At 42.2% G+C, this 14,220-nt stretch overlaps 1 protein-coding gene across 3 annotated transcripts; it reads left to right on the forward strand.

Moving 5' to 3' along the window:
- LOC109874333 (cytokine receptor common subunit gamma-like) lies at positions 1 to 8,741 on the forward strand. 3 transcript variants are annotated; one of them, XM_031808792.1, is made up of 9 exons: positions 1 to 99; positions 3,476 to 3,569; positions 5,418 to 5,584; positions 5,741 to 5,877; positions 6,011 to 6,182; positions 6,279 to 6,378; positions 6,536 to 6,620; positions 6,747 to 6,958; positions 8,492 to 8,741. In XM_031808792.1, exons 1-9 carry the CDS (start codon positions 30 to 32, stop codon positions 8,616 to 8,618), a joined length of 1,164 nt encoding a protein of 387 aa, XP_031664652.1. In that variant the 5' UTR covers positions 1 to 29; the 3' UTR covers positions 8,619 to 8,741. The 3 variants fall into 3 exon arrangements, with proteins under 3 accessions (XP_031664652.1, XP_031664653.1, XP_020321784.2); XM_031808793.1 differs by having other exon boundaries at positions 6,747 to 6,980; positions 8,492 to 8,600; XM_020466195.2 differs by lacking the exon at positions 8,492 to 8,741 and having other exon boundaries at positions 6,747 to 7,873.
- The last annotated feature ends 5,479 nt before the right edge of the window (positions 8,742 to 14,220 follow it).

Below are 14,220 nucleotides of genomic sequence, written 5' to 3' on the forward strand. Positions count from 1 at the left end.
GGGAAGTGAAGAGGAAGACACATTTTGACATGAAGATGGTTGGAAGCTGGCTATTTCTCCTCGTCTCTCTCCAAGGATATGAGGCTCCCTCCACCCCCAGTAAGATTGCCCTGTTGGATGCTACACCTGTGATATTAAATATTTATGAATAATGTTAGTTTATTAAACATGTTTAAGACCTGGTGCAATGAAAACACATCTGGCCAATGTGCCCTCAACTATTGATACTGTTTTTGACCTTGTCATAGAAGTATTTATTATAATTTATTGTGTTAATCAGGGAATGAGTTTTAGTTTGTCCCTTGATTTGGTGTAGGCCTACTCTCATTGTGAGTTGTTGGTTTCATGCTCTCAGTTGACAACTATTTGTTGTTATTGTATTTATAATTTTTTGTCATGTTTTTGGTTCAACTTTATATTTATTTAGTTTATTACTATTTACCTACTATTAACTTCTGAATTACATAGTAAAATGGCAACATATATAAGTTATAGTAATTATAGGCCTACTCTTTTATAGGCCAATGCCATTTCATACCAGGTACTCTATTATTTCATGTGATCAAACTATTACATAACCTATATATGGAAACATAAGTTTTTTTTCAATGATGGCCTCTTCTTGGAAACACAAAATACTAAGAAACGGGAACTAAAGACTGTTTCATGTGCCATTTCTATTGCTGCTGTGACACCAAAAGTCCCCTGCTAGTCTGAGATTGACGTCAACTACTTTGTGGTTTCCTGTAACATGGCCATCCATCTTGTCTCATACATTCACATACTGATAAAATGATTCATTTAATTCAATGTGATGGTGGAAAAGTACTCTGCAATCTTAGAAAAATGTTATTTGGCTGTCCACATAGGAGAACCCTTTTTGGTTCCAGGTAGAACACATTTGGGTTCCATGTTGAACCCTTTGTGTAGAGGGTTCTACCTTTGGACAGCCAAAGAACCCCTTTAGGTTCTAGATAGCATCTTTTTTTTCTAAGAGTGTAGTCATGATATACATGAATGTATAGACCCCTTAATATGTTATCTGATTTGTCTCTTAAAAATCTGGTAACATCAAATGTAATTATGCAACTCATCTTGATATACCACAGCTCCCCTTTAAAGGATTCAATAGGTTTTCAATAGGCAGGTTTCCATTGACCCAGGTTTATTTGACTAAAGCAATGTAATGAAAATGGCAGATATCGGAGAAACTATCTAAAGATGAACATTTTTATCTGTTCAACAGGGGTGGATTTTGAGACATAGAATATACCTGAGACATGAAACAGATATGTGGGAGGGCACATAGGCTTTCGCCAGTTTATTAATGCACAATTTAACTAAATGAGTCATGGAAACACTTCAACCACTTCAATTTTATTAGAAACGAGCTATGTTTCCATCCAATTTGCAACAGATCTTCATGTGAATATTCTAAAAATCTGCATTAAAAAAAGATGTGCATTTTCAGAGATGTGTTTCCATCAAACTGAATTTTTGCAGATTAAAGTCTGTGCGTATGACCTAATGCATATAAAAATGAAGTTTGCCTTTAAATGCACATGTACCGAATGAAAAATACAAGCTAAATGGGTTTCCATCACATTGTCAACTCTACTGATGGTTTTGTCACAAAAACGGTTGCATTACATAGCAAATGTGCCCACTCTGGTCTTGGCACATGCGGTTTAGCCAACTGCTGCTAGATACATGAGATCATTATGGATAAGAACGATATTTGTATTTGTCAAACGGCAGCCAAGCATCAATCATCATGTCACCAGAATAATACCCTATATATTTATAGGAAAGGTGTATCAAGCTCATCACCTTGCACATTCACCACCTTGTGAAGTTTATCATAATTTAATTAATCTGTATCCTTATAAATTGCATGCTTTCCCGAGCCGTAGTGGGAGGATCACAGAACATATAATCTTGTGACTCCCAATTTTACTTCGATGTGATGGTTATTATATCAAAATTTGCGCATAAACGCGTCTCCACAGCCGTTTCTCACATAATTCATTTTCCAGACGCACAAAGATTCTACCATGTGTATCTGACAAATTGTCTGTCTGCATTTTAAAATTGTACTGGTATTTCATGTTTTCATCAGCCCCTTCGTGGCTTTTTATGCGTCAGGTAATTAATCCGCATGAAATGGTTAGATGGAAACGTGGTTACTGAAGCGTCGTTTTTGCAAGAGAAAAAGAAAAGTTTCGCTTGTGACCTTTTTACGCCCAGCTGTTTTTATGAGAAGGGTGCAACTGTGGCATGTAATTCGAGGCGTTCATGCATGTGAGCATTCCTGCAGGTGCAGGAACCCCTCTTTATTAATCTATTGGTCCATTTTTAAGTTAGGACTGGCGGGAGGTGGGGGCGCTCCAGTACAGTAGGTGGCGTCAATGCACAGTAATGTTGGATGCCAGCCGCCGATAAACCCCACAGAAGGGGCAAGGGCGACAACTGTAGCTAGCTAACCGTACAACGGTCGACAGTGTCCTTCACCCCTGCCTGTCGGGCACTGTTTTCCCGCAGCGAAGGATGTTCTCTACCCGTGTCGCTCCAGCTAGCTAGCAAGGAGGACTTCAGTAGGCAGGGGCGAAAAAACTCAGATAATAATTATTTGGGGCCTTACTGCTATTAGCCCATACAAACACATTGAATAACAGATTCCCTACATGGAACAACAGTCCCTTAACAACAACAACATCTAAAGGAAATTTGTTCTGAAGTGTCTGTCCTATATCTGAGAGATATAAGAAGGACCAGGAAACATTTCTTATTTGTTGTTTTTTACATGTATTTAATCCCTTATTTTTTTATTTTCTCCATATGTATACTCCGATAAATGTTTTTGACTGGTACCGGGGGACCTTCAGACAAGTCTTGTGAGACCTGTGGGCGTCCTAGAAACATTACACAGAGGGGTCATACACATTACACAAACATTTACACAGAGGGGTCATATTAATAGAAGTTGGCATATCGGCTGGACCAACTTCAGGCGAGTCCCAAGACGCTTGTGGGAGTCATCCTTCCATAGAGTCATCATAATAGTTGGTAGGCCAAACCGTTCGGACCATACAGACGATTTTATGATAAGATCGATTTTGAGGATGTCTCCAGGTCTGACAAACACCACTCTAGCTCTGTCACCTTTCACCTCAGATGGGATGTCTCCAGGTCTGACAAAAACCACTCTAGCTCTGTCACCTTTCACCGAAGATGGGATGTCTCCAGGTCTGACAAACACCACTCTAGCTCTGTCACCTTTCACCAAAGATGCGGAAGTGTTACATAGGCGGATGCGGTGAATTTGAATGCATCCAATGAAAAGAAAACAGATATCTCTAGCTTAAAGTGAGAGATATTTATATTGAGGATGTTTGTATTATGCTAATTAGATGTCCACGGGAGTGTAGAAATCGACCTTAGGAGTTTTTAATGGAAATTTCTGATGCTTTTGCAGATGTAAACTGCCTGATCATTAACCTGGATTATGTCAACTGCACCTGGAATGAACAGGGGAGTCCAGAGGTCAACTACACCTTCTTCCACAAAAGGTTAGTGCAATGGCAGTACCCTGTCTTACTTTCAACATACAGTGCCTTGCGAAAGTATTCGGCCCCCTTGAACTTTGCGACCTTTTGCCACATTTCAGGCTTCAAACATAAAGATATAAAACTGTATTTTTTTGTGAAGAATCAACAACAAGTGGGACACAATCATGAAGTGGAACGACATTTATTGGATATTTCAAACTTTTTTAACAAATCAAAAACTGAAAAATTGGGCGTGCAAAATTATTCAGCCCCCTTAAGTTAATACTTTGTAGCGCCACCTTTTGCTGCAATTACAGCTGTAAGTCGCTTGGGGTATGTCTCTATCAGTTTTGCACATCGAGAGACTGAAATTCTTTCCCATTCCTCCTTGCAAAACAGTTCGAGCTCAGTGAGGTTGGATGGAGAGCATTTGTGAACCGCAGTTTTCAGTTCTTTCCACAGATTCTCGATTGGATTCAGGTCTGGACTTTGACTTGGCCATTCTAACACCTGGATATGTTTATTTTTGAACCATTCCATTGTAGATTTTGCTTTATGTTTTGGATCATTGTCTTGTTGGAAGACAAATCTCCGTCCCAGTCTCAGGTCTTTTGCAGACTCCATCAGGTTTTCTTCCAGAATGGTCCTGTATTTGGCTCCATCCATCTTCCCATCAATTTTAACCATCTTCCCTGTCCCTGCTGAAGAAAAGCAGGCCCAAACCATGATGCTGCCACCACCATGTTTGACAGTGGGGATGGTGTGTTCAGGGTGATTAGCTGTGTTGCTTTTACGCCAAACATAACGTTTTGCATTGTTGCCAAAAAGTTCAATTTTGTTTTCATCTGACCAGAGCACCTTCTTCCACATGTTTGGTGTGTCTCCCAGGTGGCTTGTGGCAAACTTTAAACAACACTTTTTATGGATATCTTTAAGAAATGGCTTTCTTCTTGCCACTCTTCCATAAAGGCCAGATTTGTGCAATATACGACTGATTGTTGTCCTATGGACAGAGTCTCCCACCTCAGCTGTAGATCTCTGCAGTTCATCCAGAGTGATCATGGGCCTCTTGGCTGCATCTCTGATCAGTCTTCTCCTTGTATGAGCTGAAAGTTTAGAGGGACGGCTAGGTCTTGGTAGATTTGCAGTGGTCTGATACACCTTCCATTTCAATATTATCGCTTGCACAGTGCTCCTTGGGATGTTTAAAGCTTGGGAAATATTTTTGTATCCAAATCCGGCTTTAAACCTGCCTGGTGTGTTCCTTGTTCTTCATGATGCTCTCTGTGCTTTTAACGGACCTCTGAGACTATCACAGTGCAGGTGCATTTATACGGAGACGTGATTACACACAGGTGGATTGTATTTATCATAATTAGTCATTTAGGTCAACATTGGATCATTCAGAGATCCTCACTGAACTTCTGGAGAGAGTTTGCTGCACTGAAAGTAAAGGGGCTGAATAATTTTGCACGCCCAATTTTTCAGTTTTTGATTTGTTAAAAAAGTTTGAAATATCCAATAAATGTCATTCCACTTCATGATTGTGTCCCACTTGTTGTTGATTCTTCACAAAAAAATACAGTTTTATATCTTTATGTTTGAAGCCTGAAATGTGGCAAAAGGTCGCAAAGTTCAAGGGGGCCGAATACTTTCGCAAGGCACTGTATGTGTTGGGCGATGGGTGTTGAGCTCTTTGGTACAAAATGCTTGCCGTGCATCAATGTGATGGATGCTACACATTGTTTGTGGTTGAAGTGAGTGAGTTTCCTCCTTGAAAGGGATTTCGAGACCTAGAGAGATGTGATAGTGACTATCAAATCTTTGGTACTAATTCTCATCCATCATTTTCACATGGTATGTGTTTAGGTCCATCAAAAGGAATATGGAGGAGTGCACAACATATCTCCTGGAGGAGAGTTATGCTGTGGGATGTAGACTGTCCTATGACAACTCTGACAGGTTTAGAACACTGACAACCAAGCTGGTCCATCAGAACAACAGTTATGTGCAGGACCATAACCTGAAAAGCATGGGTAGGTTCTTTTTCTCAATCAAATCAGAACCTTACATACAGAACAGCATGTAACATGAAGAGCAATAGTCATCTTTAGGCTTTTTAACTGTTTTTCCTATTTCAATCTTCATTTGATGTGTCGTTAACATTTGACCCTCCTTAACGCTTTTTCTAGTGAAGCTTTACCCTCCTGTCAACCTGTCAGTTGAGATGAACAAAGACCCAGAGCTGAATCTGTACTGGAACAACAGCAAGAACACCTTATGCATTGAGAGTGAAGTTCGCTACAGAATAAACAGTGACAAGTGGAAGGTGGGCATGGATCAGGACTCAGGAGTTGGACCACTGTTTGGACACTAGCCTACTGGTCATTTTTCAACAAAATGCTGGACAAATCTTCGAAAGAACTCTCTCTCTCCTCCACTCTCTTTGTTCCTTTCTTCAGAATTCTACTCCAAGCAAGGAACAGAAGTATGCGGTGGCTTTCCCGTTAAAGAACAGTCGGTATGAGTTTCAAGTGAGAGCACGAGTAAACGACATGTGTGGCGAGTCCAAGTTCTGGAGTGAATGGAGTCAGCCTATTCAATGGGATTCCATGAAGGGAAATAACATCACAGGTAAATACATACAAAATCTCTGCTTTGCTTTATGGTTATAAAGTAGTGCTCAGACTTGTCAGGACTTTGTTATGTCAACCTTTCTCTTTGGCCTAGACATATCTGGCAGCTCAATGTCTGTGTGGAAGCCAGTATTGTCATTAGTGGGTACCATGACACTCTTCATATTGGCCTGCATGCTGGTCTACAGGGAAAGGTGGGTTTGCCAACAGAAGTTAACGCCACACTTAGGCCCCAAATAAAGACTAAAATCAAGGGGTATAGTTTACATTATAAAAAAATCAAAGTCTCCTCCATTCTTCCTCTGAAAAAAAGTGATACTCTGATTCTGAACTGACCCTATCTCTTTGTAGAGAACGACTAAGATTCATCCTCATTCCCATTGTGCCTAATCCAGTAAAGAGCCTGAAGGACCTTCTTGACAAGGACACTGTAGAGGTACTATTTATCACTGATTGCTCTTTACCATTCACTGCACTTCATTATAATCTTTGTATCTTACAAGTGGGACTGTTATCTACAGTGTAAATCAAATCTCTTATTACATAACCTCTACCTTTGAAGGCCTGGCTTCACATCTCCGAAGGTGTTTGCTTCCAGTCTAACTTCACTGAGCTTGCCTGTCCTGTTCGTGAGTACAGTCTGGTTCCACAAACTGGCAGCGTCAGTGAATCTGAGAGCAACTTCTCCATCCTAACAGACCAGTCAGATTGCCTGTCCACGTGCTCCTCCTCAGCTTCCACTTTTCCTGCCACAAGTGAAAATGAACAAGCTGGTATTGAATGATAGTTCCAAAGGTCTAATAATGCTTTATAATTTGTTTTACAATACAAAACATCCACATATAAACTACAACATACAGACACACACAAATATCCACAACATCACCCCTGCCCAGACAACACCTGTTCACACCCCCACCTCCTGCATCACTCTCTGCCACATGGCCTCAAACTGCACCATTTTGTTTCTCTCCATCACCCACGCACTTTCAACATTCAGTTAAAGAATTTGACCTTTCCATTGTGTAAACGATGGAGGATTAGTTCATTTCCAGTTTTTAGGTAAACATTTTTTTTTAAAGATGATTGACAAGAAAAGTATTGTCCAACCCATCTGGTATGTCATTGCACTCTCATACGCCATGTCTGGAAATATGCACAGAGGGATTAAATGTACATTTACATTGTAACACTTCTGACAGCCAACATTCTAACTCCGCACATCATTTTTGGACTCTACCTTTATGCTGCAGATTCTATACATTAGTTTATACTGGATTAAGCATACATTTATCTTAACAGTAATTTCATTCGTTTGTTCCAACATTCCCTCCATCTTGTGCCAATGTCAGTTATTTTTAAATCTTGGTTCCAATAGTTTCTATATTTTTTGTTGTTGCTCTATAGCGCATGTCAAACTCATTCAACGGAGGGCTGAGTGTCTGCGGGTTTTTGCTCCTCCCTTGAACTTGATTGATGATATAAGGTCACTGATTAGTAAGGAACTCCCCTCCCCTGGTTGTCTAGGTCTTAATTGAATTTTTTTTTGAAAAAAACTAGCCATCACAAGGCCCTCAGTGGAATGAGTTTGACATCCCTGCTCTACAGCCTATACATTATTATCTACATTATTTTAGCATTATTTTGCCCACCCCTGGGATACTGAATAAATTGTTAAGCCAGACAAAATTGATTCACTGTTTAATGGATTTTCCCCCCAGAAAAGTGAGGCGAGTGAGCAAAAAAGAACAAACTGGTGGATAAGAAATAACAGGACTTTATCACATTGTCCTAGGTGCTTGCGCAGGTTCTAGGCCTAATGTGGCTTCAAGAGTCATTGCATGCGAAAAGAATGCAGATGTTACAATGTTGTTATAACCATGAGAAATGAAACAATGGGAAGAGAAGCTTGTGACAGTTTCTTTATTCCTGGAAAATAAAAGTGCAATCCAATCTCGTAATTTAATGTGATGCATCGGGTAATGTCAATCAAGAATGCTTGACAATTGTAATCAAATTAAACATGTTTTTGTATAATTAATTTATTACCTGAATGCATCTCTATAGCCTATAGGCGTTACAAAATATGCATACTGATATGATTAGGCCTCTCAGACTATTATGCCTAGTAGAAAGAGGGTCAATCTTTCAGGTCAGCCAAAAAAAAAAAAAAAAAAAATCCAGCCATAGAGTATAGCCTATCATCATCAAAATAAAAATGTTAACATGCACAATTAGAACTCAAACGCAATTAGAGCAAGCGTAACTAATTTCGAGCCCAGTAACTTTGCTCACCGCATCCTCATTTGATTGTCTCGTCTGGCTGCCACGAAAAGCTCCCACCTTGGAGACAGTCGATAACATCATTGTGGAGCTGCTGATCTGCACGAAGTGTGTGCGTGCAACTGGCGATGTATTTTGCTGGACATGCTAGCTGTTCTAACGCATTACGTGTTGGATCCTGTGTTTTACATTATATCCATTACCATATATATGATTGAATATTATCTGCTGTTGGCTTGTGTGGATGTATGTATGTGTTATGCAACATAGCTGACTTGAAACATTGTTAAAAGTATCAGAGCCATGGGACTTTCTCATGATGGAAAAATACAGAGAAGCATGAAGACAGGAACTGTTCAAATTAGTTGGGAGGGGGGCACATTCAGAGCGGGGTGTTGCGAGAACAAGCGGTCTTTTGTTAGATAACAGGAGCCAGGTGCGAGATAACGGTATGGAGCATGAGAGCCTGGATGTTCTTCACAAGCAAGTTACATCTATCAACAGAAGCGCCAAGAGGCGGGGACCCGCCTGAGCGCCTGCAATAGGCTGAGCAAGTTTAAACCACGCCCAGTCTCTACTGTGATAGGCCAACAGACGGGTTGGAACTGTCTATCACAGTATAAAGAATACTGTTTACATACATCCTGTCAGTTCCCTGTTCTGCCCTGCGTGGTATTACAGTGAGCCCGTATATACGAAAGTTGCATTTGCCATTTATTACTTAGCTAATAAAAAATACATAGTATAAAATCGGTGACTCATTGTTATACTTATCCTGATACCAGATTTGAATTTACGCAACCCTAACATACGTCTTGGTGTTACTTCAAACGCATTCCGTCTTGGGGTTATCGGTTTGCCTACTACTACTGGTAGTACCGGTAAAATGTAAGTTACGAATCGCAAATCACCATACAGCTGACACACTTCGATTTCATCAATAATTTTGACTTCACTTTGGCAGCTTACACTGCGTCTTTGCTGATGAATGTCCAGATCTCTGTCAATTGGTTGAATGACATTGTTGTTTCGTCTAACAATCGCTTGTAAATTATCTGAACATTATGCATTAACCGACTGTTTGTTTATAATGAGGGACGTTGCACGTTTAACCTGGACACAAATAATATTTATTTGTTCAGCCATGATGGCATGTGCAAGTGGGTTTGATTGTCCAATCTGAGGCTCGAACATGATCTGAGCGCGTGATGTTGCTGTTTAGTGTCTTGTATGGAGGGCCAAGATGACCCAAATCAAAAATAAATAAAAACATAAATAAATCTGTTTCGGCTATCTTGGTCCTCCATAGTCTATGTCTTTAATTGAAAGGAAGAAAGAAAAACCTGCAGACACTAGGCCCTCTGTGGAATGAGTTTGACACACATGCTTAGCTATCAACCTCAGATCCAGAGTGAATGCATAAATTTTCATACTGTTATAAGTTTCATTGGGCTTAATTTGTTTGGTTATTTTACTCCTAAATTTCAATACATTTCTCTGTGAATTGTGTTTGAGTTCAAACTGTGTCATTTATATTATATCTGGTTAGTTTTATCCTTTTTCCCTGCTCTCTTGAGGCTCCCCAGGGGTGAGAATGTCAGACTAGACTGGGCTCTGACAAAGACAAAAATATCAGTAGACCACAGTAGAAAAATTTTAATCTGATGTTTGAGGTGTTTGAATCCAGAATGGCCATACCCAGACCCAGAGCAATATAGACTCTGGGCATACCCATCACCAGAGTCACTCAAATAGAATGATGAGACGCTTGTGTTTCCACTCTAACAGAGCAGAACGGCGGACTGTGAAGCTCTTGCGGTCCCCTGTCTTCCTCTTTTTTGGATTGATGGATATATCTCATTCTTTAAATACTTAAAAAAATATTAGATGAGGGGCGTTGACGTCAACCGCCTGTATATATAATGAAGAGTGAGACGCTATGGTAGCCTCATGAATATGCATAGATCCTCCCTCTGCAATTGGATCCTGGACTTCCTGATGGGCCGCCCCCAGGTGGTGAGGGTAGGCAAAAACACATCCTCCACGGTTACCCTCAACATGGGGGCCTCTCGGGGGTGAGTGCTTAGTCCTCTCCTGTACTCCCTGTTCACCCTTGACTGCGTGGCTGTGAACGACTCCAACACCATCATTAAGTTTGCCGACGACACAACGATGAGACAGCCTATTGGGAGGGGGTCAGAGACCTGGCAGTGTGGTGCTACGACAACAACCTCTCCCTCAACGTCAGGAAAATAAAGGAGCTGTGCATGCACCCATTTACACCGACAGGGCTGTAGTGGAGGGGATCGACAGCTTCAAGTTCCTCAGTGTCCACATCACTAAGGACCTATCATGGTCCCAATAAACCAACACAGTCGTTAAGAGGACATTTCTTCCCTCTCAGGAGGCTCTAAAAAGGTTTGGCATGGGCCTCAGATCCTCAAAGTTATACAACTGCACCAACGAGAGCATATTGACTGGCTGCATCACCACTTGGTATGGCTACTGCTTGGCATCTGACCGTAAGACACTACAGAGCGTATTGCGTACAGCCAGTACATCACTGGTGCAGAGCTCCCTGCCATCCAGGACCTCTATACCAGGCGGTGTCAGAGGAAGGCCCAGCCACCCAAGTCATAGACTATTCTCTCTGCTACCTCACGGCAAGCGGCACCGGAGTGCCAAGTCTGGGACAAAAAGGCTCCTGCACAGCTTCTACCCCCAAGCCATAAGACCTCTATTATATATCATGATTACCTAGTCACTTTTACCCCTAACCTACATGTACATATTACCTCAATTACTTCAACTACCTCGTATCAACTAACTCTGCATTGTTGGGAAAGGGCTCGTAAGTCCTCATTTCACGGTAAGGTCTACTATACCTGTTGTATTCAGCACATTGTGACAAATAACATGCGATTTGATTTAGACCCTCTTGAATATCAACAGGGACAACGCCGGTATACATTGTTTTTTCTCAAAGTTGCCAGGATGTCACGTGCATCACACTTAGATCAGTACACTCGTAACAACCTAAGGCATTACAAAACTTCTATTATATAAAATAAACCTCACATTTCAAAATAGCAGTGCATGGAGGTGAGGAGCTGTCATTCTGAAGTTTAGGGGCGATGAGTCCGATAAGGTTGACGGCTGTGATAAAAAGAGTTGATGGGGAAGTTGTCAATGCTAAAGTGTTAAGAGATGGGAGCTTGTTGGTGTTCATGTTGGCGCAGAGGGAAAAAGCTCAGAGTTAAGCAAATAGGGAAGTGTAAAGTAGTGTGGAGCAGCTGGACTGATCAAACAGGAAAGCAGTGGCTTAAAGGGGTGATAACAGGAGAGGTGTGGAGCAGCTGGACTGATCAAGCAGTGGATTAAATGGGTGATAACAGGAGAGGTGTGGAGCAGCTGGACTGATCAAGCAGTGGATTAAAGGGGTGATAACAGGAGAGGTGTGGAGCAGCTGGACCGATCAAGCAGGGAAGCAGTGGATTAAAGGGGTGATAACAGGAGAGGTGTGGAGCAGCTGCACTGATCAAGCAGTGGATTAAAGGGGTGATAACAGGAGAGGTGTGGAGCAGCTGGACCGATCAAGCAGGGAAGCAGTGGATTAAAGGGGTGATAACAGGAGAGGTGTGGAGCAGCTGGACTGATCAAACAGTGGATTAAAGGGGTGATAACAGGAGAGGTGTGGAGCAGCTGGACTGGTCCAGGGAAGCAGTGTATTAAATGGGTGATAACAGGAGATGTGTGGAGCAGCTGGACTGATCAAGCAGTGGATTAATGGGGTGATAACAGAAGAGGTGTGGAGCAGCTGGACTGATCAAGCAGTGGATTAAAGAGGTGATAACAGGAGAGGTGTGGAGCAGAGGAGAGCAACAACTTGAGAGGAGGAGTTCTAGTGAATGTTCAAAGATTTCCAGTAACTAGGGGTGGAGTTAGGGTAGATAACCTGTCTATTCTGTTACACTTCAAGGACAGGGTACTGCCAAATAAAGAAACCCTTAGGATATATGAGACATTATGTGAGGGTGTGTGTCCCGAAGCCTTTAAGATGTTATAACTGACAGAGGGCATGTGGCAACAGCCTGTAAAGAGAAAAAGAGGTGTGCCAGGTATGGAGGGGAGCATGAGTATGGGAAGTGTGGGGATGGGAGGGGTGTAACAGATTAATGAAAATGGCAAAGTGATGGAAAAGCAGATAGAAATGAAATCTCTGGTAAGCCTGAATGACGGCCAAGGGACCAGGAATGATGTAGCCACAGGGAAAGAGTCTGCATTGAACCTCGCTCTGGTATCTAGTGCAATGGCAGGAATCTGAGTGGTAGTTAAGGGAGGAGTCGACAGCAGGGAGTGATTATTACCCCATAGTATGCACAGTAGGCCAGAGGGAGGATGAGGTGCCAGTGGATGGAGTAGGCAGGTGGTTGTTTGTTAGGGCAAAGTGGGATGAGTTTCAGCAGCTCAGTGAGCAGGTGATGGGTGGATATGAGAGGGGATGTGGATAGTATGAATAACTGGGTGAGAACAGCGTTAGTGGGGGCCGCTACTGAGGCTATACCTAAGAATTCAGGGAGGAGGAGGAGGAAAACAGTCCCATGGTGGACGGAGGAGTGAGGGGAAATGGTGAGGAGTAGGAACAGGGCATTTAGAGTACTGAAAAGGACACATAACTTCCAACATCTTATTCAGTATAAGCGGTAAGGCTGGGTTAACTTCACGTGGGAAAGATGAGGTGTGCTATGTTATGCTGACCCATCTTAGTGATGAGGCACTGGATAAGGTATTGGTGTTGTACAACAGAGTGTGGGAGGAGGAGAAACTACCAGACAGCTGGAAGGAGGCAGTAGTGGTACCAATCTGGAAGCCAGGGAAGGACCCAACTAGGCCAACAAGCTATCGGCCAGTAACTTTAACATCATATGTATGTAAGATTATGGAACGTACAGTATGATTACGGAGAGGCTAACTTACTTCCTGGAGAGCAGGGGGCTAGTATTATTAGAGTGGGTTTAGGAAGGGGAGTGTAACTATGGACCCAGTGCTCTGCTTAGAAGCAGAGGTCAGGAAGGCTCAGGTGAACAAGGAGACTGTTGTAGCTGCCTTTGATGTGAAGAAGGCATATGATATGTTAATCAAGCTTGAAATTATGGGGGTAGGAGGAAGAACATACAACTGGATAAAGGATTTCCTGTTTGGAAGGTCTATCCAGGTGAGGGTGGGGAAGTCTCTATCAGGCAGCTACCTGGTGGATAACGGTACACCACAGGGGAGCGTGATTCCCCACTGATGGGGAAATTCAGGTTCCTTGGGGTATACTTTGACACTAGACTGACTTGGGCAGAACACATTGAGAGAGTGGTGGGAAAGTGTAAGAAGGTGCTAAATGTGATGCTCTGTCTGACGGGGAAGGAGTGGGGGCTGGGCGTTCCTCATTGAGGACCATGTATTGATTGATCCGATCTGTAATAGACTATGGCAGTATACAGTATGGTTTAGCAGCCCAGACCTCATTGTCATACAGGGGCAGGGACTCAGAATATATAAGGGCACAAGGCGAGACTCAAATGCAGACACAGGAGGCAGAGCTCCGATATTTATTATAACAAAGGGAGTAGGTCAGGGACAGGCGAGAGTTCATAAACCAGGTCAGAGTCCAAACAGTATCAGACGATAGGTTGTTTCGAGGTCAGGCCAGGCAGGGGTCAGAAACCAAATCTGAGTCCAAAAACAGTACAAGGGGATAGGCA

Source organism: Oncorhynchus kisutch, linkage group LG29 (assembly GCF_002021735.2).
Source record: "Oncorhynchus kisutch isolate 150728-3 linkage group LG29, Okis_V2, whole genome shotgun sequence".
Lineage (NCBI taxonomy): Eukaryota > Metazoa > Chordata > Actinopteri > Salmoniformes > Salmonidae > Oncorhynchus > Oncorhynchus kisutch.